This window comes from Clarias gariepinus, chromosome 20 (genome assembly GCF_024256425.1).
Source record: "Clarias gariepinus isolate MV-2021 ecotype Netherlands chromosome 20, CGAR_prim_01v2, whole genome shotgun sequence".
Lineage (NCBI taxonomy): Eukaryota > Metazoa > Chordata > Actinopteri > Siluriformes > Clariidae > Clarias > Clarias gariepinus.
This window is the reverse complement of record NC_071119.1, coordinates 18276419-18300035: the sequence shown is the minus strand read 5'-3', so window position 1 is coordinate 18300035 and position 23617 is coordinate 18276419. Positions and strand designations below refer to the sequence as shown.

Genomic DNA, 23617 nt, shown 5'->3' with positions numbered 1-23617 from the left:
AGTTTAATTTGGGATAAAAATGTCTGTCAAAATGTTTTTAATTTTTCAGAATTTTTTTTTGATAAATGATAATTTTTTTCACATAAGTAAAAAAAAAGGCACATACAATTGTGGTTCAAGTTAGTAAAGTCCTAACATATCTGCTAGTTACAAAGCAAAAAAATAAAAATAATATTTTTTTAATATATATATATATATATATATATATATATATATATATATATATATATATATATATATATATAATATGTATGTATGTATTTTACATAGTTGACAGGTAACATAGTTGACGATTTTCTTTTTTATGTTTAGTTTACCATCATAAATGAACATATAATATTTTTGGTATTTAGAATAATTTTTTAAACCAAAAAATATTGTATAAATATTTAAATACTTAATATATTGCTACACAATCATTATTAATATTATACTACTGTATAATAATAAACATCATACTATTTTTTTTCCTGATACTTCAAATTTATGTACTATTAAACAATTTTCTTTAAATAATTGTTGTTAACTTTAATGATTTTACTTCTTCTTTATTTTAAAACCAAAAAAACCTTCAACTCGGAAGCAAACATTTGCCAACATTATGACAATTTTAAAGCAGCATAGGGTGCACATAATGTTTGTGTATTATTACATGTTATTCTTTCATTTCTAAATTGTAATATTTATATCTAGAATGTCTATATATACTGTATAAATATATATATATAGTATAGAATGTCTCATCTACACCATAGTGTTATTATTAAAACAAAGAAAAGCATTGTAGAGATAACGAGTTCTGAGCTGAGCACACTTTTATACTCCTCATAAAAATAACACAGAAGTTATTTGCTTGTATTATTATTATTGTTATTATTATTGTTGTTGTTGTTGCTTCATAGGTGATTTGTAATGTTAAAACTGATTTATATTAATGTTTCCTTGTCTGATTGCATGTTCCACACGGCTGAATGATCATGATCTTGTTAAGGGTGTGTGCTCATACTTCTTGATACGTCTTCATGTGTCATAGGTGGGCAATCACCCCGATGATGTACCCGGCCTCGTTCGTGTTCAGCGTCCCAAGCACAGCGTATGTGGTCCTCACTTCCATCAACCTCTTTATCGGCATCAACGGCAGCATCGCGACCTTCATCCTGGAGCTGCTCGATGATCCGGTGAGATGCAAACATATAAAAACACAAACAAAAAGAAAGTGCTTTGGAAAAGGCAAATAAAGTGAGATCTAAGGCAGGAATTATCTTGTTAATAAAAGAGGTATGTTGGGAATGGACAGGCTTAAAGAAGAGCTCTGAACAACTATGAGGACCAGAAAAACATCTCAGAAAAGATCAAATCTCAAGGAGGATGAGCTACAAGTGCAGAAACCACACCTGGCGTTACTCCTGTTCCTCCTGACCGTTGATGATTGAATGCTAAATCTGTTGCTTTTTCAGCCTTTCCTTCTTAAATATTTTCCTTTAGGTTTTTCGGTCCCTCCACACACTCCTTCCTCTCTGGCCTTTATGGCTGAAGATAAAGATTAGGGAAGGCTCCTCGCGCTTTATTGATTCTCTTCTATTGAGTGTTCATTTGCATTTTCTCTCTGAGGAATGAAAAAAGTGGAAGAGAAGAATGATGGCAGGAAAAGCGCTCATTAAGGCAGCTCTTTGAATGTTTGGATGCCTAATTCCCTCTGCCTTCTGTTAAAGCTATCAGGCATGTTCATGTGCTCAGTGATACTGATGTTGTGCACTGTTGATAAGAGAGTGAGTGTGAGAGAGAGTGTGTGTGTGTGTATGCATGTATACGTGTGTGTCAGCCTCGATATGTGCAAAGCCAGTGTCTGCCCCAGTTCTGCATGTCCTACTAAGTCCTGTGAGACAAGCTCATCCCCCCCACACCAGTTTCTGTGTGTGTGTAAGGACATACGTATGAAAGAACATGTCATGGTTAAGTAATTACATTAGCATAATTTCTCATTTGCCACTTTAAAATAGAGTACGTTTTAAGGTTCTAAGTGGGTCAGGAGCAAGATTATAATTTGGAGGTAGCTTCTATTGCTAGTACCTCCTACCTTTGAAGTTTTTTCTCTCAGTTACCAACTTTAAAGGTCTCATATTTTACCAATTCGTTAAAACGTTGGCATCAGTCTCAGCCCCCCCCCCACACACACACAAACTGCGATTATAAATTTTTCAAACCTCAAAAAAGTTTATTTCAATTGATGTAAATAAGGTACTGCTCTCATATAATGAGCTCTTCTTATATGAGGTCACAATAGGAGGAAATCAAATTTTTCTTGTTTAAACTCCAATACAATCTAAGTGCCTAAAAAAAAAAGTTAATGTTACATAAAAAATTTTAAGCATTTCTATTTATTTGCTTATTTAATAATAAAAATCTTTTTTTAGGGTTGTACAGTACATTAAAGGTGCCCTATCATACACTTGTACAGTTGGTACAATACAATATATCCCAATATTTCATATAGACGAATATAGATGCTGTAGGTGGATATATTGAATAAAGGTCTGACTATATTGAAAAAAGCTTGAGAATATTAAATTTATATTAATCCGATATATTCAGACTTTCATTCAAAAGATGATGATGTCATAGTTTCCATTGATTTTCCCCCCTAACAATTGCCTACAGTAAATACAGTGCTCATTTTTTCCTCTTTCGTCCATAGCCTCAAACTCTTTTAAAGTTTTTGATGACATCAGTAATAAATAATTGAAAAATAACCAATGTAAACTCTATCCAAGTCTGAACGCACTATTCATTGATAATTCATATTTCAGGTCATATTCATAAACTTAAAACTTTTCACCTTTTACTATGACTGAAATGGGTCATTGGTCATGTCAGTGCAAATATTAGGCAGAAAATTGAGCTGAGGCAAGAGACAAGCCCCGGGAAGAGGCTGAGCTTCCAGTGGCCTCGGGTAATACCGGAGACTTCAAATCACCTGGCTACTTTCCGATTTATATATCCATTTTCTCATTTTCCGTTCTTATCAGTGGGGAAAAGGAATTATGCATTATGCATTTTTATAAGTATAATGTTACTTATACTTTGTAGTATTGCTAAAAGATAAAATTATAATTTTAGGTCAAATTAAAGTTGATTAGGTTAATATGGCAAGCATGACATAAACCTGGATATTTCATGTTTTGTGAACATTTAATTAATTTCATAACTTTATCACTGAGATTTAATTCGAAATAATGTCTTGTTTATAACTCTTTTTATTCATAGAAAAAAATGAATGTACAATCGCTCCCCGAATGCCGCTTAACTAAGCCTAAGTACCATCACACAAGCCAGCGCGCACACACTCACACAGCTACACAAATCACTGGATCTATAGTTAAATGTCCTTCACTACCTCCGCTAACGGGAAAGTGTACTTCACACAGGAAATTCAATGTGCGTGATGTTCCCACCGTGATACCTTTGTTTTTTATTTTCCCTCCTCAGTCCTTATATTCTCCAAATCCCTGCGGTAAGACGTCTCGGTGGGAGTGTGGACAGTGTATGTGTGTAAGTGTGAGTGTAGAAGAAGAGGTGGAGTGCTAGAGGAAATATGGATCACCTGAGCGCCTGGGAGAATTGCGCGCTCGAGATGATTTATGAGTTTACGACAGGAGTTTGAGGAAAGTGGCCCGGGTTGCGCGGCACTGTCTGATGCCCCTCTGCACGCTTGGCCTGATGAGGGAGAGGAGTGCAGATGGGATTTGATGTTTCTGGCATTAGTCACAGTGTTAGAGTTGACTTCTGTATCTGGTCGCTCCTTGATCCTTTACAGACTGAGCTCACGGTAAAGCCGTACCCACTGTAAAACCAGTGCGATGTGTCAGATTTTATATAGAGGTGGGTGTGACTTGATCAGCAGGGGTGTCACTTAATTGTTTAATTAGTTCAGAATCAAAGCAGTGCCTTGACCACCAATGAGAATCAGGGCAGTGGGAGTGAGCGTGCTTCATATTGAACTTCGTTTCTCTGAATTTTAGGAATCTTTAATAAGATTGATAAGCCTTTACTTATTAAGAGTCTGATTTGTAGCTCAGGATAAGATAAGAAAATTAAAATATGAGAAAAAGTTTGTCTTTTGGATTCTCAAATCGAAAAGGTCAAAAGTTAATTTATTTTCTATAGTAAGAGTTGACTGACATTATAATAACCCTTCTTTTGTTTGGAGATAAGATAAGATAGGATAAGATAAGATAGGATAAGATAAGATAGGATAAGATAAGATAGGATAAGATAGGATAAGATAGGATAGGATAAGATAGGATAAGATAGGATAGGATAAGATAGGATAAGATAGGATAAGATAGGATAGGATAAGATAAGATAAGATAAGATAGGATAGGATAGGATAGGATAAGATAGGATAAGATAGGATAGGATAGTATAGGATAAGATAAGATAAGATAAGATAAGATAAGATAGGATAAGATAGGATAGGATAAGATAGGATAAGATAGGATAAGATAAGATAAGATAGGATAGGATAGGATAAGATAGGATAAGATAGGATAAGATAAGATAAGATAAGATCTTATTTTATCTTATCATACAAAGTGAAAACTACAAATTGAACCTTTGGAATTCTGGATTTTTGGGGGGAATTACAAATAAGAGAATGCTATAAATATGTTGTTTACATGTACAAGGAGTGTTCAAGTAAAACTGAGACTGAGTGATGAGATTCTTAGCAGCAGTAAAACATTTAAATGGTGCAAATTTTTTAAAGAAGGCTGTACGTTTAAGAAAGACTTGAAGTCGGCAGCAGTCGTTCCTGGGCACATTCACCAAGTGGAACACCTGATTCTTGAAAATCAGGTCCAAGCCATTTTCACGTGTTTGAGCCATTAACGGAGTTCCTGGAAGGCCAGAGATTTAGATCCGATCATGGCTTCGGCGTCCTGAGAAAACCTTCTACCTTGATGGTATCCAAGCACTAGCGCAACTGGGATATAACGCTCATAACTCGCACTCTTCTTGTTTCACTCTTCATTCGAAGACACTCATTCAGCGTCCATGTAAATGAGCTGATGCTGAGCCAAGCAGTAGCCCTCGAGAGTACAGCAGAGCTACAGTAAGAAGAGCTGGGCGTAGCTGAGCAACAGGCCTGGGGAGGGTGTTTTTCTATATGAAGTTACGTTGAGGAATAAAAGCAGGCGTAGTATTTTTTTTTCTCTTTTTTTTATGCACACAAAGGACACACATTTGAATGTCTAAAAAGTAAATTCAATATCAAAGTCTCGAAGCGTTTAAGATATTTATACAGTCAAAGTCCAGCTTCCACTTTTAGCACGACGGCGTCTCTTTTAATGGAATAATTTATAGTCAGGTTGGGAACTGTTATATAAAATGATTTTTTTTTTTCCCACACTGCTAAAAATAGTGCTCCCTCCATTTTTTGACCTTATGCGTGGTAGCACAAAGGACCTGGAAGGTCTTGAGCGGTCAGTGTAGCCGGTGCTGTCGGCCAGTGGGGTCCCTGATGGCACGAAGGTTTCCCGATGTGTTGTTCACAATATTGCATTGTAGCAATTAGGTTTAACAAAAACAGACTAATAGCGAAGGAAAGATTTATTGATTTCCCTCTCTCTCTCTCTCTCTCTCTCTCTCTCTCACACAAATGCACACACAATCACAGATACAGAATTTCTCCAGGGTGGAGACTCTCGTCAGACTGTTCGGCTAGTCCACAGTCTAGCTTTTTTCCGCCGACTAATCATGGGTTTGTCTTTAAAATAGCGCCGTGGCTAATGTAATAAGATTCTACTACATAACAATATGAAAGGGTCGCGGTGCAGAGGTCATGCCGAAATGTACAGTAACAGGAGCCTCCACTGATGAAACAGAGAAAGCGATCATTAATTCCACAGAACCAATGACACACAGCACTTCTTGGTGGCACCCAGTGTGACCCATTGCGGCTATTCTAAATTCACTGCAATGCTGCAGGACTCCGGGCAGAACCCACTGCATAGCACAGAACACCAATTCTTTCTTTTGCTTTTGGAAACCTCATACATTAAGCCTCAATCTCCATCTGTGTATCTTACTACCCCACCTCCCTCCGTCAAGAAAGGCAGATGGAAGCTCTCAATCACTTTGAATGTGTCATAAAATAGATTTCCTTGTGTGTGTGTGTGTGTGTGTGTGTGTGTGTTCGGCCTGGAATCCTGTTCAGCCTCCCTCTTCATGACCAATTGTGTTGCCGAAAAAACCCTGGTCCTCATAACGTAGCAAAATAGAGTTTGTGTGTATTTGAGAGAGAGAGAGAGAGAGAGATTAGAATTATAGTGTATACGGTGTATACAGATGCAACGATATGCTCTTATGGTATTGTGAATAAGAATATGGTTGCTTTGTCTCTGCCTCACTTACATACAGCACACACACACACCAACTCGTACTGTACATTGTTATATTACACTTTAGCACGTAACATTATGCGTCATATTTCATTCTAACCCCATCTCTCTCTCTCGCTCTCTTTTTCTTTCTCTAGAACATTACTAATGTCAATACCATTCTAAAGCAAGTGTTGTTGATCTTCCCTCATTTCTGTCTGGGTCGTGGCCTCATCGACATGGCCAAGAATCAGGCCATGGCAACGCTTTTTATCAGTCTGGGTAAGGAATACACACACAAAATAAATATGCTGAATTGTTTCATCTCCATACCAGAGTTTAACATTTTTTATTTTTCATTTTGACCCTTTATCCATTGTTGCGTCCATCCATCTGAGTCAACTGGTCAATTCCACTCTCTCTCTCCCACTACTATCCTCTAATCCACTATCTCGTCCCTTGTTTCATCCTCCAGTGCAACTTCTAATCCAACCACTCATCCATTACCTGGTTTTATCCCCTAGCCTATCCACTGCCGCATCTTCTAATCCACCTTGAGTCCATCCGCTAATTCCATAGTCAATTCACTAGCCCATACTCTTGATAATCCACTAGAACATCTCAGCTCTTCTGACATTTTCGCTCGGATAAGAGAGTACACTTGACCCCGTAGTCTGGTATGTTTGTGTAGTGTGAAGGCTCCAGTACCATGCTCGAGTCCACTTGACAATGTTGTTTCGTGCACAGTATGGTGTACTTGATATGGGCATGGGTTTGAATGAAATATAAAAGATAACCATATCCAAACACAGAAGTGGACAACTGTTTACTACAAAACTGCTAGTGTTTTCTTACTTGCTGCACAGCCAAATAAAAAAAAGTCACCACCTGGATGACATCCATTTGGATAATCACTGCAGTAATTCATATGGTTAAGCAGGCAACATGCTCTTTAACCCTAACTGATGCAGTCTTAAACAAAGATGTTACATATCCTGTGGTCGTTTTACATCAACTACAAAATTGCTAAAATTTCTGAAATTGGGTTAAGAACTGTCCAATTTATCATTAAAACCTGGAAGGATTTCTACATTCACAATACAAAGTGAACTCAAAGGAATGAAACTGAACAGCTCTGTAGCCTCAAGAAAATCATTTATCAGTGACGCTTATAAGAAAAAAGGCTTCAGTTTGATAGGAAGCATAAGCAATAGACTTTGGAGCAATGGAAAAAGGTCATGTGATCTTATGAGTCCAGATCCTGCTCTAGAGTGATGGGCGCATCAGGGTAAGAAGGAAAGCGGATGAAGTGATGCACCCATTATGCCTAGAGCAGGATTTGTTATAATGTCAGGTTGCTTCAGTTGATCAGGTCTAGGTTCAGCAACTATACGTGCCCAAAACATGAGATCAGATGACTACCTAAATGTACTGAATCACCAGGCTTTTCCATCAATGGATTTTTTTCTTCCCTGATGGCACCAGCATATCCCAAGACAACAGTGCAAGGCTTTATTGGGCTCAAATTGTGAAAGAGTGGTTCAGGGAGCACGAGACATGATCTTCAACATGAATTGGTCACCACAGACTGCGAATCTTAACCCCATTGAGAATCTTTAGGATGTGATGGAGAAGGTTTTACTGTACACATCAGCGGTGCGACTCTCCCATCCTCAAAACAAGATACTGCAGAGAAATAAATGTAAGTCTGAATGGAAATAAATGTTGTGGCAATGTTGTTGCATAGGCTTATCGAAACAATGCCACAGTCGTTATCAATGCAAAGGCAGCACAATAAAAAAAACTACAGTATGTTAACGTTTTCATGCTTCCCGTTCCTCTTTGAGTTCTTTTTCATATGGTTATACTTCCTATGGCTCACCATACAACATCCACCCATACGTAGCATGTGGCTCATGAGATATATATATATTTATATATATATATATATATATATATATATATATATATATATATATATATATAATGTGTGTGTATGTATAAACAATATTCAAGACTTTTTGTGATAATAAAAATTTGTTGACTAAACTGATAATGATATGGAGCATCATGAACCAGTCATCCCTCCTTATGACCTATGTTGCTTTAAAAGGTGTCCAATTTCATGACATGCAGTAAAAACAAAGTTTCTTATGAACATACTGGACAATATTTCTGATTCTGACACTCAGCAGCTCAGCCCAATATTGCTTGTCAGATTCTGGCTCAGTCTCAGAACTGACTATAGTCTTCAGGAGATACAGCTGACATCACAGTGACTTGTATTCCTCAGTGATCTATTCTCTAGCCAATCTTCTAATTCATACCATAAACCATATCTGATGACTTAATCCCAGTTTTGGCTCCTCCAATACACACCACTCCAGGGGTTTAACCACTAGGTTTTAGTTTGAGCTCCCTATAGACATCTCATGAGTCAAAAATGGTAAAATGAAGGGCCATTAGGAAAGAAAACAAACACATCATGCCAGACTTTACTGGATCAGAATAAAAAAAAAAAAGGTAACTGTTATCATCCTTCAGTCAAGTTAGTTGATTTTAGTCCAGACCATAACTGGTACTTCAGAAGTTTAAGTTAAAGGAACCCGTGGTGTAATCCATCTCATAAGCCTTCTCCTTGCCCTGGGCATTTCTCTTCTTTGCCTGAATGTATTCAAAGTACAACAACACTTCTGGGAGTATGTGTGTGTGTGTGTGTACATGTTCAGCACCCAGATTTTCACACACACATACATACATACATATAGCCATAAGCATTTGGCGGAGGATAAGAAAGCAGATAAAGCGATTGAGAAAAGATGGGACAGCGGAGACAAGATATAGAGAGCATTTGAAGAAGGAAAGAGAAGATAAACCCACCAGCACACGTTAACTACAAAGTATACGGATGGATTTACATCGGAGCCTGGGAGAATATCATCTCTTTACATCAGCTACTTAGTGGTTTTATTTACTTCCAAATCACCATTGTCATTGATTTTTTTTTTTCCGTCCAGAAAATTCCAACACAAAATGTCAAAATAAACCAGATAAAATGCAAATAAGCGTCTTTGATTTTACAAGTAGACTTTTGCTTCAGGAGGAGGAAAATGCTACCAGATGTAGCATAATGTATTTAGTAACAAGTGCAGGTACTGTACGAAAAGGAGTAAAAAAAAAATAGATTTTTATTATTTGCAATTAAATTAAAACAATTTTGATTGACCATTTTAAAAAGTAATCAGTGTTTTATTTTAGTCTCCTGAGATTTACAATCAAATTTAAAGACAGGCTCGACTGCCTCCGCTGGGAAAAAAAAAAAGAAATTCAATTACTTTAAACATTCGAATTTTTTTATCTTTTCTTTGCTTCCACATTAAATATTTAGTTTGGGTCACATAACTACCTGTGCACAATGTCTTTTTTTAGAATTCGTCATTTAGACTTTATCAAGTTTGGCGGATTCAATATTATTGAGCAAATGTTCAATGTCTCAGGATGGATTTCAGCCTCAGTCATTAATGCAGCTGATAGTAGATCAGTTGAAACAGCAGTTGTAACTGCGGAAAAGAAAACATAAATGGCCTCAGGAGTCTGCTTCAGCTCATTTGCGATTATAAAAGCATGGAAAGTCAAAAACTTCAGAATAATTATTCAAATTACGAGGCCCTTTGGAACATAGTTTTGACATGCCGTAGTCCTGCGCTCTGCATGTCAGGTCAATTTGTTCACAGTCTTGTCTGTTTTTTTTTTTTTTTTTAACCAGAATGTTTTAAGGCTTGCTTTGTTTGCTGACCCGGCAAAGATATCGGGTGCAGACAGCATGGGAAAGGAAGCAGAGAATAAATCAATATTTACAGTGGAGAAGTGCGGGGATAAGATTTAAGAAAGGTGGATTAGAATGAGCAAGTCGTTTCTAGCAACACTTACAGTAACAGCAACTCAATACGTCCAGTGCAACTAATGGTAGTTGCCAGATGATCTGTGAAACAGTGTGCTCCAGGAGGCGTTTTGGGTAAGAACTATTTCTGGCCAGTGTTTGCTGCTCTAAAATCCCCGTCGCACTGAGCCGTGTTCCCACTATGTCCTCGAAAAACTTGCGTGAACTCAGAAGGAACCTGTACAGCTTGGCAGGAATACACTAGAACCCAATGAGGATAATCAATGAGGGTATACTGTAGAATACCAGTATTATACAGTATCGTGCATACCAGTTGAAACATTGGCCAGTTAACAACAAACTAGCACCTCTTAAGGTCTTGACATACTACATGCATGGTGCAGACAGGGAAGGTTGTATGGTGTTTTGACCAAGTTGTCATTGGTGATGCAGTATGGCTGTGTTGTTGCTACATCAATGGAGTTCTTACAACAGCCTCTTGAGGGTAGTGCTTTGACTATGGTAAGCCCATGCCATGTTGTGTACAAGTTATGTGAAGATTATTTATATTAGGTTCATATCTAGGTTCTTCAATTTGATGATGCATTGGACTATGGTTTAAAAGATCCCAGGTTCAAACCCCACAACCACTAAGTTGCCAGTATTGGACCCTTGAGCCAGGCCCTGAACCCTCACTTGCTCAGATCTATAAAGGGATAAAAGTGTAAGTCACTTTGAATAAAGGTGTCTGCCAACTGTAAATGTACAAATACTGGATCCAATTCCTCCCTATCACTTCATGATGTAACATTTCATCTGATGAAAGCATGTGATAAGTGTGGCACGATCCGATCGGACATAGTAGTAACTTGGTTCTGTCTCTGGACACATTAAGAACCTAAAAGGTACATACAGTACTGTAGCTAGGAAGTAGTATGAACTTGATAAATGGACATTTCTGTTGTTTTTTGACCCCGTTCCCACTGCGTATATAATATTTTTAGGATGCAGTAGGAACTCAGTATTCTTCATCCGAGTGTAAAAGGGCATTAAATAGGGTGACTTTTACGACATGTGACTCCTCTCTGGAGGGCAGGAAGTAAAAAACAGTAAGCAAAAGATTACCAAATATTTCAGATGTGGTCTTTATGTTGTAAAGGGAAGCAATTTTACAGAAGATTTAAGAGATGTGCAGGTTATTGAGGCAGTAGATCTAAAAAACTAGCTTGTCCTTCTGCGCACTGGAGGAAAACCACTGGATTGGTTGCAATGCGTCACTTACTGTATTTATGCCATTCTCCTGATACTGTGCTGTAATATAATGTACATTACCAGTCAGAAGTTTGGACACAGTTTCTATGTTCATGGTCGTTCCTGATTTGTATTTCCTTCTACATGGTAAGACAATGTTGAAGGCGTCCCAAATATACAATAATCTCCTTTGAACAGTTGATATTGAGACATGTCTGCTACTACTCTGTAAAGCTTTCATAACGGCTCTAATCTGATGTGTTGTTTGTTAATTGGTGATTTCTGAGGCTGGGAACTCTAAATGAACTTCTCTTCTGTGGCAGAGGTAAGTTTTGGTCTTGCTTTCTTGGGATGGTCTTCATGAGAGCCAGTTTCATTATGATGCTCGATGGGTTTTGCAAACGCACTTGACATATTCCAGTATTTTTCTGCTTAGCATGTAGAAATCTTTTTTCTGACTGAAGTAGCAGTTCAAACAATTCAGTTTGACAATTCAACAGATTAGCACTGTTGCCTTGCAACTTAAGGGTCCGGGTTCAATTCCCACCTCAGGATCTGAGTGCATGGAGTTTGCATGTTCTTCCCATGCTTGGTGGGTTCCCTCCGGGTACTCCGGTTTCCTCCGACATTCCAAAGACCTGCAGATTAGGTAAATTTCCGTTCCCAATTTGCCCGTAGTGTGTGAATGTGCATGTAAATGTTGTACGGAGGTCATTTCATGGTCCAACAAATGAGAAGAAATACAGCGTCCACCATTGGCCTCCACGGTCAGTAGTTCGACCACAGAAGTTCCTAGATGGAATCGATAGATTCATGTGTACATACAAAAACTATGAAATAATATTGTGTGTTAAGTGTCTTTTATTTGATGTTGCATCTTCCTGAACTCCTCTGTAGGAATTCATTAACATACAAATAAACCTATTTCTGGAATTGATTGAGGGGAGAAAAAAAAAGCTGTGTTTAACCCTAGTATCTTCCTCAATTATTCTTTAAAAGCCCATTAGCTCTCAACTGGCTGTGACAGTGTAATACTTATTACAGAAAAGAAAATGACCTATTTATGCAAATTATCTAATTACTGTATTGTTCTGAAATTAAAGATGAAGCTGTTTTCGGCTGCCTTAAAGCGTTTGTTCATCATGTCTGCGCTTCATTCTTTCTTTACCCACTTACTGTAACAGGAACAAAGAAAGTAAAGCAAATAGCTACAATACTGTAGGACCGATTGGAGCAATACTCAGGTGTACATTTTCCATGTCTTCCTCAGGAGAGGATAGGTTTGAGAATCCCTTGAGCTGGCAAATGGTGGGGAAGAACCTGCTTGCTATGTCGATACAGGGTGTAGTCATGTTCGCCTTCACCCTCGTCATCCAGTACAAGTTCTTCTGTAAACCTAGGTGAGTTCTGGACAACAAGATATACAGTACTGTGTAAAAGAAGAAAAAAATAGTTCTCGGTTTACAGTTTCCATCAAGACAAACGTTATGTTACTTTATCTCATGGACTGGAACGGAGCAGGTTAGTCACCAGGCTGCCTAGAACGGCAGGAGAAGAGGATGAAGACGTGGCCCGAGAGCGTGATCGAGTACAGAGAGGCAGAGCCCAAAATGATCTAGTCAGGATTTGTGACCTTACCAAGGTAAGTTTTTTTTTTCTCATTGGCATGCTTTCTGTTTTTAGTTATTTGGTTGGTGCTTTTATCCCGTTTGCTTTTATGCAGATGACGGCCCTGCTAAGTGGCACCAGGATTCAATCTCACAAACCATTGCCTTATCTTCCTTTCATTTTACAGTAGTTATGCTTTATCTCAGAACAAAAGGCTATAACAGGGGAAAAATTAAGCGGCTTCAAGTATTCGAGAGAAAACATTGGCTAATCTTTATCCTCCAAAAATGTGAGAAGAAAAAAAAAAGAAATGTTGTTGTACGATTCTACACATAGCTTTTAATGGTCCCCTTAGAGGGCAAACCAAATAACCCTTGGTAGATAATACCTTATTTTCTGAGCTATGTATTTTAAGGTCAAGTCTGGCTTTTTAGCCACCTTCAAAGACCCGAGGTTTGTGACCTTGCCGAAAATGTTAGTTAAAATTTGGTATTAATATGTCAAAATTGCAGTCTCCATTTTCTATTACTTTCACACCTTGGAAAATAGTGCTCTTCCGCTGTCGTTAAAAATATAGCTTTGGGGTAAGGTGCCACTCAGGTGAAGCTTCGTGTCTAACTCGTTGTTTCATGGTCACTGAATCAGGAGGTAGGACCGACGGAGGCGAGTCTAATGGCTCACCTCTAATTTGCAGTAAAAGTCTATTAGCCTGAAAGTACTGTACACCAGCACCTCTCGAGGCAAATCTCAAGTGCTCTGCTTCCCAGTACTGGTTTAAGTATTTGCTTAAGAAGCAGGTTTCTGCTGGTTTAATGTTGGTTGGTGGGCTACTGCTCTGTAATCAGCCCATCGTGCTGAGAGCAGAACAAGATTAGCTTCAGCTACCAGCCTGGGGCTTCATCTTCCTAACAGCTGCATCTTCTCAGCATTGCACATCTAGTGTGTGTGTGTGTGTGTGTGTGTGTACGTGTACGTGCACCCGGCTGTAACTACCCTGATAAGATGGAGAGTACAGTACCAAGGACATTTCATCTTACACACTGCACACACTCACTTTGATCATTAACGCGAACGCTGTGAGCAGATGTCACACACACGTAGAGCATCTGTAGTAAGAAGTGCCATCACGTACATCTCCTACAGACTTGTCTCCGGTCCCTGACAGTTACCATGACGGCAGCTAGCCGTTAACTATGGAATACATTTTGCGGAATGAGCTCATATGCATTGATGTTAACTTGGGAGATATGAACATACATCTCCAGAAATTGATTTTAAATTTCAGAAGAAAAAAAACATAGGGTTTCACAGGTAATTGCTAAGGAGCTACTTTAGAGTTGTTTATACAATTTCTTTTTAAAAGAAAAAACATCGTTTGCATTGTGCATTGTGAGTTTTAGAGATATGATGGTAATGCGCATAAATGATATCAACAGGAAGCTTGTTATCTCTTGCTTTGGGTTGAATGTATCATACAATATCCTACAGTATGCTAAAAAATGTTTTATTATTTATTGAAAATAATATTAAATTAAAGAAATAATAAAATAATTAAAAAAAGTGTCCCAAACTGTATACACTATAGATTGTGTGATAAACTGCTTACAAAGTACTTACATACTGTAGATACAAAGTGCTTCCCAAGTATCAACAGTACAATTTTAAGATTAGGAAATGAAACATAAACATAATTAAAATAATAGCCACTACTAAAGGAAATGCAATTAGTGATTGACACATGTACAGCCTTCTTATTATCAGACTGCATGTAGTGCATGTCAAATCAGATTTCAAATCCCTCTCTCTCTCTTTCTCTTTAGGTGTACTCGGGTAAGAAGGTCCCAGCAGTGGACAGGATAACTGTGGGTGTCCCAGCTGCTGAGGTCAGTCAAAATTTCCAGCAGAGCTAATGAATCCACTATCAGCGTGTGTCAGTTGCAATAATATCCACTGGAAGCTATATCGATGTGTACTTGTTTGTGTCCGTGATAGTGTTTCGGCCTGCTGGGAATAAACGGGGCAGGAAAAACCACAACTTTTAAAATGCTGACTGGAGACATCCGACCCTCGAGTGGAGAAGCCTTCCTGAGCGGATACAGGTGAACAGGCTCGAAGACACGTGAACACTAGGGCATCTCGGATTCTGACCTTTAGAATCATTAAACAAACTTTTCGAACCTTAGCTCTAATAGCACTAACCCTGGACCTCAACCTAACCATACTTTGGCAATTAAACGCAAAATACGCTAGCCAGTAAATAATAGAGATACAGTGAAACATGCACTCCTTATATCCAACTTATTTAGAATTGATTAACACAACCAGGAGCACGGTATGGCTTCAAAGGCGTTTGTCGGCGGCGCTGTCCGCTCTGTGGTTCTCCCGGTTTTTAATACGATCTCGCAACAAACCGAGCTACTCGCTCTCTCAGCAAAGCCTCGCTGAAAAATCTGAAACTTTTAACCACTGATGAAAAACTGAAAATGTTTCTCTTTTCATGTGCATCATCTCAATCACAAGCGACGGTCTAGCAATTTAAAGCCTGGCTAGTCCTAAAAGTGAAAACTGCATTTAAAGATTGAATTCTGACTGCAGCGCAGGAGCATCACAGACATTCTGGCAGCCAGTATCAGATTGCAAACTGAATTGATTAGACCAGTGAAGGCCATTCCGTATCCAGCAACGTGATCAAAGCCCGACATTCACTGTGAGTGGAAATCACACGAAGCTAGCAAGGATTTTCATCCTCATTAGTCAGACTGCCTACCCAACACGATCTTCGAGAAGATGGCTAAGGCAAGATTAAAACATAAATAACAACATTTCCATATCATAGACGGACGTTTAAATATTTATTTTGTTTTTAAAAGTTTTTTTTTTTTTTTTAAGTTGAATTTTCAAAACATGTTATCGACATAAAACAAAATTTTGGCCAATGCACCAGTGGCCAACATTGAAATAGTTAGTGTGTGTCTGTGTGTTGTTTTTGTTCTTATCTTTTTATTTGTTTCTTTCTTTTACAGTTAAGTTTTTCTAAATTTTATTTACGTTTTTATTTATATATTATATTTCTTTTTGCTATTTATTTCTCTATATAATCCCCTGCCACACTGATGCGCTTATGCCAGCATTTCACTAGTGCTTGGATACCATCAAGGTACTGTAGAAACTTTTCTCAGTATGCCAGAGCCATAATTGGACTGCCTGCCTTATGTCTAAAAAGCTGGCGTCCCAGGAATTCCTTTTCCTACTTTTACCAAGAAATCTTTATGCCTTATTTCATCTGAATTTTTTTCTTTATTTTAAAACATACATTCTTGATTCATAACACATAAGTGAAATATTTCAAGCTTTTTTTTTTTGTTTTTTTTTCAGTGATAGAAGCTTCAGAGCTTACAGCTCTTGAAAATCAAACACCCAATATCCCTTTATTTAAGACCAGGGTGCTTTAATAGCCGCTCTTACCCTGTCTGTAGTGTCGAGTCTGGTGATCTCCATAATGCTTGTCAGCAGACAGAAGCATGAAATGGTAGATAGCTTTATTGACTTTGGACTTGTTACAACACAGTGGACCAACACCAGCAGAATTATCACAGACTTTCTGCTAGAAAGCTTCACACTGGACTTGGATTCTGTCTCTCTACTCTCATACTCTTCCTCCAGATTCTAGGATCTTGATTTTCAAATTAAATGCAAAATTTACTTTCATCGAAATCAGGAATTCAAACCACTAAACAACAGTCAAGTCTCTAGCATAGGGAAGACACTTTTGACATTGTCCCTGCTTCAGGATTGACTTGATGCAACTGTTTATAGTCAGGGTCCTGAAGACGTCTATACAGTACGTGGTGGCTCTTAATGCACTGACTTCAGCCTCATTTCACTCCTTGTGAAGCTTTCCCAAGCCCTTGAATGGGCTTTGCTTGACAATGATCTTAAGCCTGTGTACTGTACATAATAATTCAGAAATTATAAACATATACGACAAAAAATTTAACTAAAGATAAGACTTTTGAACAGTGCTACCTACACACACACACACACACACACACCTTTGGTCAACTGAATAAACTGTGCTCATTTCTGTTTGATAAGTGTTTCATATGAGGTTAATATTAAATATTACAATACATTTTCCAATAATAATTCAGTTATGTGTCTGGGTTCGGATAGGGATTGTTTGGGGCTGTTTTTTTTTTTTCTTTTCTATTCCACACAGACTCTGCAACTCTGCCAGAATAAATAAGCAAGAAACGGCAGTAGTGGCAGTAAAAGAGACACAAATGGGACAGAGAGAAAAGATGGTTGTAGTGTCGGCTTATTTTACAAAGGATAAGAAAAAAAAAAGGATAAGAAACATAAAAGAGGGTATTTGTTTGAGGTTCACCTTAAATGTGTTCATGCTGCTGCTTCCAAGCAAACAAGCTAAGGAGGGAAGTGGAATCGGATCTGCAAGAAATCTGCAGGTGAATTAGTGAAATAAAGCGGGGGTAGAGGAAAGAAAGAGGATAGGGGTGTATGAAAAAAAAAAACAGAACTAGATGGATGGATGCATGGATGGATGGATGGATGGATGGATGGACAAAAAGTTGGAAAGAGCAGATAAATGAATAAGGCAACAATGAATAAGCTGGTTGAGATTGTGATAAAATGGCCCAGATGAATAAGACGAGTGGATGAATTGAGCCCTCTCTCTCTCTTTATCCATTTCCCTCTCCATCTTCTCCTCCTCCCCCACCTGCTCCCTCGCTCTCTATCTGCAGCATCCGTTCAGAGATGAGCCAGGTCCATCAGCACATGGGTTACTGTCCTCAGTTTGATGCCATTGATGACCTCCTAACAGGACGAGAGCATCTGGAGTTCTACGCACGCCTCCGGGGGGTGCCAGAGAGAGAGGTCACCAAGGTAACCACACTCACATGCTCACGCACACACGCTTACTTGAAGTGTCCACCATTTCAGTGGACAAAGGTGTGAGCACTCATCTTTAATGCATAAACTCATGGAAAAGGATGCTGCTGAATATTTCAAAGCAAAATGTGTGCGTGTGTGAGAGAGAAAAGAGAGAGAAAAAGAGAGAGAAAGAGAGAGTGGCAGCCTTTGATCCTGCGGCCAGTCTTGCCTGGGCATAATGCCTGCTGGCACGTATACACACACTACCATTCTTGCTTTTATTCAGTAGGGGGCTTTTATATGCATAGCTCTTCTGTTTGACCTCTTTGTCCCTTCCGAGGACTCAGGCCTTTGCTGCCCTGTGGTAGAACATGTACTGTACACACACATGTACACACACATGCACACACACAAAGTGTAATATAAGGTCTTTTTACAAGCACTGGATACAGTAAGTACTGTACTGTAGTATGTGATGACATTAAATATTACTATTTTGTGGAAAGCAGTTAAACAGTATAAATCAGTAGGGAGAATACCAAACCAGTAAGTAAATACTAAAACACTATGAAACACAAATTTCTGTTTCTATTACAAATGTGATAAATTAAGTAACATTTATGAATAAAAAAAAGCAATTGGAAAAAAAAGTTCCTTTTATTTATTTGTTTATTTAAGCATGATAAAATTCAAATTCTATTTTTTTTTTGTTACATACACAGTCATACACGTTCATACCTTAAAAATGTAAAAATAATTAACAAGAAAATAATAAATAATAATAAATAGTGGAATAAAATAAAAATATGTTTAGCTATAAAAGCTGTTAAAAATAGAACAAAATATAATAAATATTTAAAAAAATATATAAAAAATAGAAAAACTTATATATAAAATGTAGAAAAATGATGTTTAGATGGACCCTTTTATTCCAATAATATTCCGAATAATCGGCCAATAGGAATAAAAATGCATCAGGTAAAGACATCAACTGGAGCATTCACACCTGATCCGGCCTAATTGGAATTAATTTTGGCTCAGATTAAGAGTGTGGAGGTGCCGTGAAGCTTTGATAATCTGCTTAACTGATAAACTTGATCTGTCCACTGTGTCATACTCACCAATCACACATACACACAATGGAGTGCTTAAAAGTTTTTTTGTTGTTGTTTTTAAGTTTTTTTTTTTTTCTGCAATGAATGTACCATGTATCACGTACCTCCGTTACATCAAAGACTGTAAGCCGTTTATCATGTTCTGGTGGAACAAAGAGAGGAAGTTGTATAGATATCTGAAGACAGATGAAACACAAGAGGCATTGCCATATAAGGTATAAGAGAGCTTAAGGGAAAAAAGAGGGGGTGTTTTATAGACATCTGGCAGTGAACAAAGAAAAAGTGAGAGAGCATGCTAAAGTTAATAGAGTTACCAGAAAATGTCAGAAAACACTTACACATGTGAACACTTAATCCAGATTTCTCTCTTGCCGTTCCTGATTGGTTAACTCTGTGAGAACAACTCTATAGGTGCGTTCCAATCAGCCTGAAGTGCCCTGCGAAGTACACTACATGGGGTGTTAAGCCATGTTAAGTGTGATTCCAAACCGCAGGGAGTGGAAATGTTCATTTCAAAGGGATCCGAGAGCGGTGTAGGGAACGAGTGAACAAAAGTTCGTCACTTCACCGGAAAAGGGAATATAAAATGTCCCATAAGTCATTGTGTCTTGCTGGAGCGTAAAAAAAGGAGCTTAAAAAAGGATTTTTATTCATTTATTCTCATTATTATCAAGGATCATCATAATAAAGGACACATCAATTAAAATTTTCATTTAATTAAGTAATCCTGGTTACATATTATACATAGGCTATATCGGTAGAAAAAAATACATCTTTAATCAAATTTCTAATTATTAATCAATCATTTATTTACAAGTTATACACATTTCAGTAACATGTTTTATAATGGTATGAGTTTTTGTTTTAATAAATATTCAGTTTTTCATTTGGATTAAGGGCCTTACTCGAACCCCAACCGGTACAACTTGGAGGTTGTGGGATGTGAACCTGGGACATTCCAAACTGTAGTCCAATGCCCTAACTACTGAGCTACCCCTCCCAATGCTTTTCTGTTTTTCTGTCATAAAAACATTACATTCTAATTTACTGCTTATTAGATCAGCATCCAAGTTGGAATCTAATTGGAATGATTACAGTCAGATTGGAGAAATACGTAGGGTTCTACAAGGTGGCGTAGTTTATTATAGAGAACCACTACTAATCTAAGTTTATTGATTTTCCAATAGCATCACACCTCATTCAGTCAATCAATAAATATATATATATAAAATACTTTTAACTCTTTTTTTCAGGTAGCGGAGTGGGGGATACAGAAACTGGGTCTGGTGAAATACTCGAACAAATCCGCTGGTACCTACAGCGGAGGAAACAAACGCAAGCTGTCCACTGCCATGGCTCTGATTGGCTGCCCTCCTGTCGTCTTTCTGGTAAGACACATTCCCCAGTATCTGCTTTTTTAATGTACTATGTCTTTGTAGAAATGTGTACTATAAACTGTATACGCACTGTAGCAGTAAGGAACGGCCTGAGTGAATCCTGCATCAAACCCAGTCCAAGATTACAGACACACATACTGTATGCACTGGATGGAGAGTTAAGGCGAAAGATGAAATGTAAAACCAGTGGTCTGGGTCATTGGTAATAACATTTCAAATTTAGCCTAGTGTTGAAATTTTAAAGCACACAGCGCTTTGTTTGCATGGATTAAAATCTCATTCGGACCTGCGGGCCAAGAAAATCGGAGTGCGAAATCGTCCAAATGACCCCCCGACGGTCTTTCTCGCAAAATGTAATTAAAGATAAGCTCAAAGTTGGGATCGTGTTTGCAGCGGCTCTCGGCTGCGTTTCATAAAAGATTATTTCTGGACGAATATGAGCTGAGAGTGGTCAAGTTAAAACGTGCTTAGCGAGCACTTCATCCCAGAAGAGTGTCCTTTTGTTGCTTGCGATATAATATACGATAGGGTTCAATTTATCATATCTGCTAGTTGCAAAGCTTAAAAGATTATTTGTGTCCGATTACGTACATTACTAGCTGACATAGTTGACAGGTAATATGGTGTGATCCAGAATTTCTGTGGTGGAACTTGCCTGGCAATTAACAATGAATGATTACTTTACTATCATTCAAAAACATACAATTGTACATTCAAAACGAGATTATATTGCACATTTAAAATGAAAAACTGATTTATTTTTATTATTATTATTATTATTAAAATCATAAAGAATCCATAAAACGCATTAATAATTCAATCAACAGAATTTTAGACAATTCATTTAATATATTTAAATTTCTTAAATGAGCGATGTACTGGTTAGCCCTGTTGCCTTGCACGTCCAAGATCATGGGTTTGAGTCCTGCCCTGGCCCTGTGTGCCTAAAGTTTGCCTTTTCTTCCTGTTCTTGGTGGGTTTCCACCTACAGTCCAAAGTGAATTGGCGTTTCCAAATCGCACGTTGCCCTGCGATGGATTGGCACCCTGACTAAGGTGTAACCCTTTTGCCTTTTGCTCCAAGTCTACTGGGATGGACTTCAGACCCGTGCGACCCTGTATACAGGATAAGCAACATAGAAGATTGTTGTTAACTCAAATGATTTTACCAAGAAACCGGGATATGGCAAATTATATTGAAGATATTTCGAATAAATATTCTTACCTTCATTAATTGTACCCCAAATTACAGAATGACCCAAATATTAAAACTTTAAACCACATCACAATGTGTTTAGTTCAGACTGGTTAGAATTTGTCCTTTTTTTTCTCCATTTTTTCCGCCATCCATGCAAAAACTTGGATAGTAGTTTCAGTTTTGCCCTTTTTGACTTTTGGCTCTGACATTGTCTCCTGCTTCCAAATGCCTGCAGGGAACCTGTGTGTGTGTCCCAAAAATCCATGTCAGGTCCCTGCAAACCTTCAGCCTTCAGTGAGATGTGTTACTGTATATTCCATTATTTTATGATCTGAACTAAAATCGCAACTAGGCCACACACATTTTTTTGGCACGCATTTCATTTAGAGAATTTCCCGAGTCTTCACAAAAACCGACAGTTACTACTGTACTACGAGTCCTGCTAAACCACTTTATACCGGTATCTGTGTGCAGGACGAGCCGACCACGGGCATGGATCCTAAAGCTCGCCGTTTCCTTTGGGACTGTATCCTCAGTGTGATCAAGGAAGGTCGTTCAGTCATCCTTACTTCACACAGGTGCTTCTTGTTACACACACACCCACATGCACATACACACAGATTAACACACACACACACACACACACAACCACCTCGCACAGGTGTCCCTCATTATGATCTGTCTACATGTAATAAAACATTAGTCCTCAGTACTTAATTGTAGGTAAGCTTTCCCTAGTGTACTCAGTCTTTGTTGATTGCTGTGTGCGTGTGCGTGTGTGTGTGTGTGTGTGCTTGCCCCAGGTTGTAATGAATCTCAAGGGAAGCGCAGGGCAGACACAATCACTTTTCCTTTTCTGCATGTGTAACCAGCACCTAATCACCCATAACAGAACCAGGTGTCCAGTGCATGCGCCTGCGCACACACACACACACACACACACACACATACACACACATACACACAAATAGCATCATTAGTAATTGTCTGTCTGGGCAGTTGCACTCTTAAATACCTGCTAACAAATAAATTTCTACATCATGAAGATGGATGTGTGTGTGTGTGTGTGTGTGTGTGTGTGTGTGTATGTGTGTTTTACACACTATGTCAACATATGTATATGTCTCTTTTTGTAGTATGGAGGAGTGTGAGGCTCTGTGCACTCGGATGGCCATCATGGTCAACGGTCAGTTTAAATGTCTGGGCAGCATTCAGCATCTGAAGAGCAGGTATGTGTGTGTGTGTGTGTGTGTGTGTGTGTGTGTGTGTGTGTCACTGTTTACATGTTTATACCTCCTGGGGTCATATCTTGTGCTTGAGCCCATATGTCCAACATAAAAGGTGAAATCTGTACAGCGTTAAATGTCACACACAGGGTAGGAGGTCGCTACATGTTTTCTCTCCCTCTCTCTCTTTTCCTCTCTCCTTCTCTCTCTCTCTCTCTCTCTCTCTCTTTCTCAAGCCTTTCACTTGTGCAGTTGTGCCAAGCTATAAAACACCTGGTATAGACGCGTCCCTACCTTTATTTTCTTTCTCATTTGCGTCTCATCGACTCCTCCTTTTCTTTCCCCCTCTCAACCTTTTTTCTTTTCCCCGGGACGTCGTAATTAATGATTCAGGAGGCGTGGGTGTGCCTAATGAGTGAAGGAGTGATTAGTTTTCCCTCTTTCCTGCTCTTTCCTCACTTGTGTTTCTCCCTGGCGCTGTTCGGCGCAGCATCACGCTGCGTAGGGACTGAAGCTACAGTACAGTACATCCCTCCATTGCTGTGTCTTCATCCCTCCACTTCATTTCTCCCCTTCCCTCCACTTTTCCACCTGTGTGTGTTTCGAGCCTGGCCTCGTTTTTTTTAGTGTTTTTTGGCGAATTACAGGGGATAACATGCCTCTGATTGGGTTA

At 38.4% G+C, this 23617-nt stretch overlaps 1 protein-coding gene across 3 annotated transcripts in view; it reads left to right on the top strand.

Annotated features, from left to right (window-relative positions):
• The window catches only part of LOC128508408 (phospholipid-transporting ATPase ABCA1), a 171701-nt gene that overhangs the window by 135837 nt on the left and 12247 nt on the right, over window positions 1-23617 (top strand). For all 3 annotated transcript variants that reach the window (XM_053479743.1, XM_053479742.1, XM_053479741.1), the window contains exons 39-48: window positions 1034-1178; window positions 6536-6659; window positions 12779-12908; window positions 13030-13150; window positions 14937-14999; window positions 15109-15215; window positions 17880-18021; window positions 20378-20512; window positions 22193-22296; window positions 22855-22947. In XM_053479743.1, coding sequence (XP_053335718.1) covers window positions 1034-1178; window positions 6536-6659; window positions 12779-12908; window positions 13030-13150; window positions 14937-14999; window positions 15109-15215; window positions 17880-18021; window positions 20378-20512; window positions 22193-22296; window positions 22855-22947 — 1164 coding nt within the window. The remainder of the gene's footprint in view (window positions 1-1033; window positions 1179-6535; window positions 6660-12778; window positions 12909-13029; window positions 13151-14936; window positions 15000-15108; window positions 15216-17879; window positions 18022-20377; window positions 20513-22192; window positions 22297-22854; window positions 22948-23617) is intronic.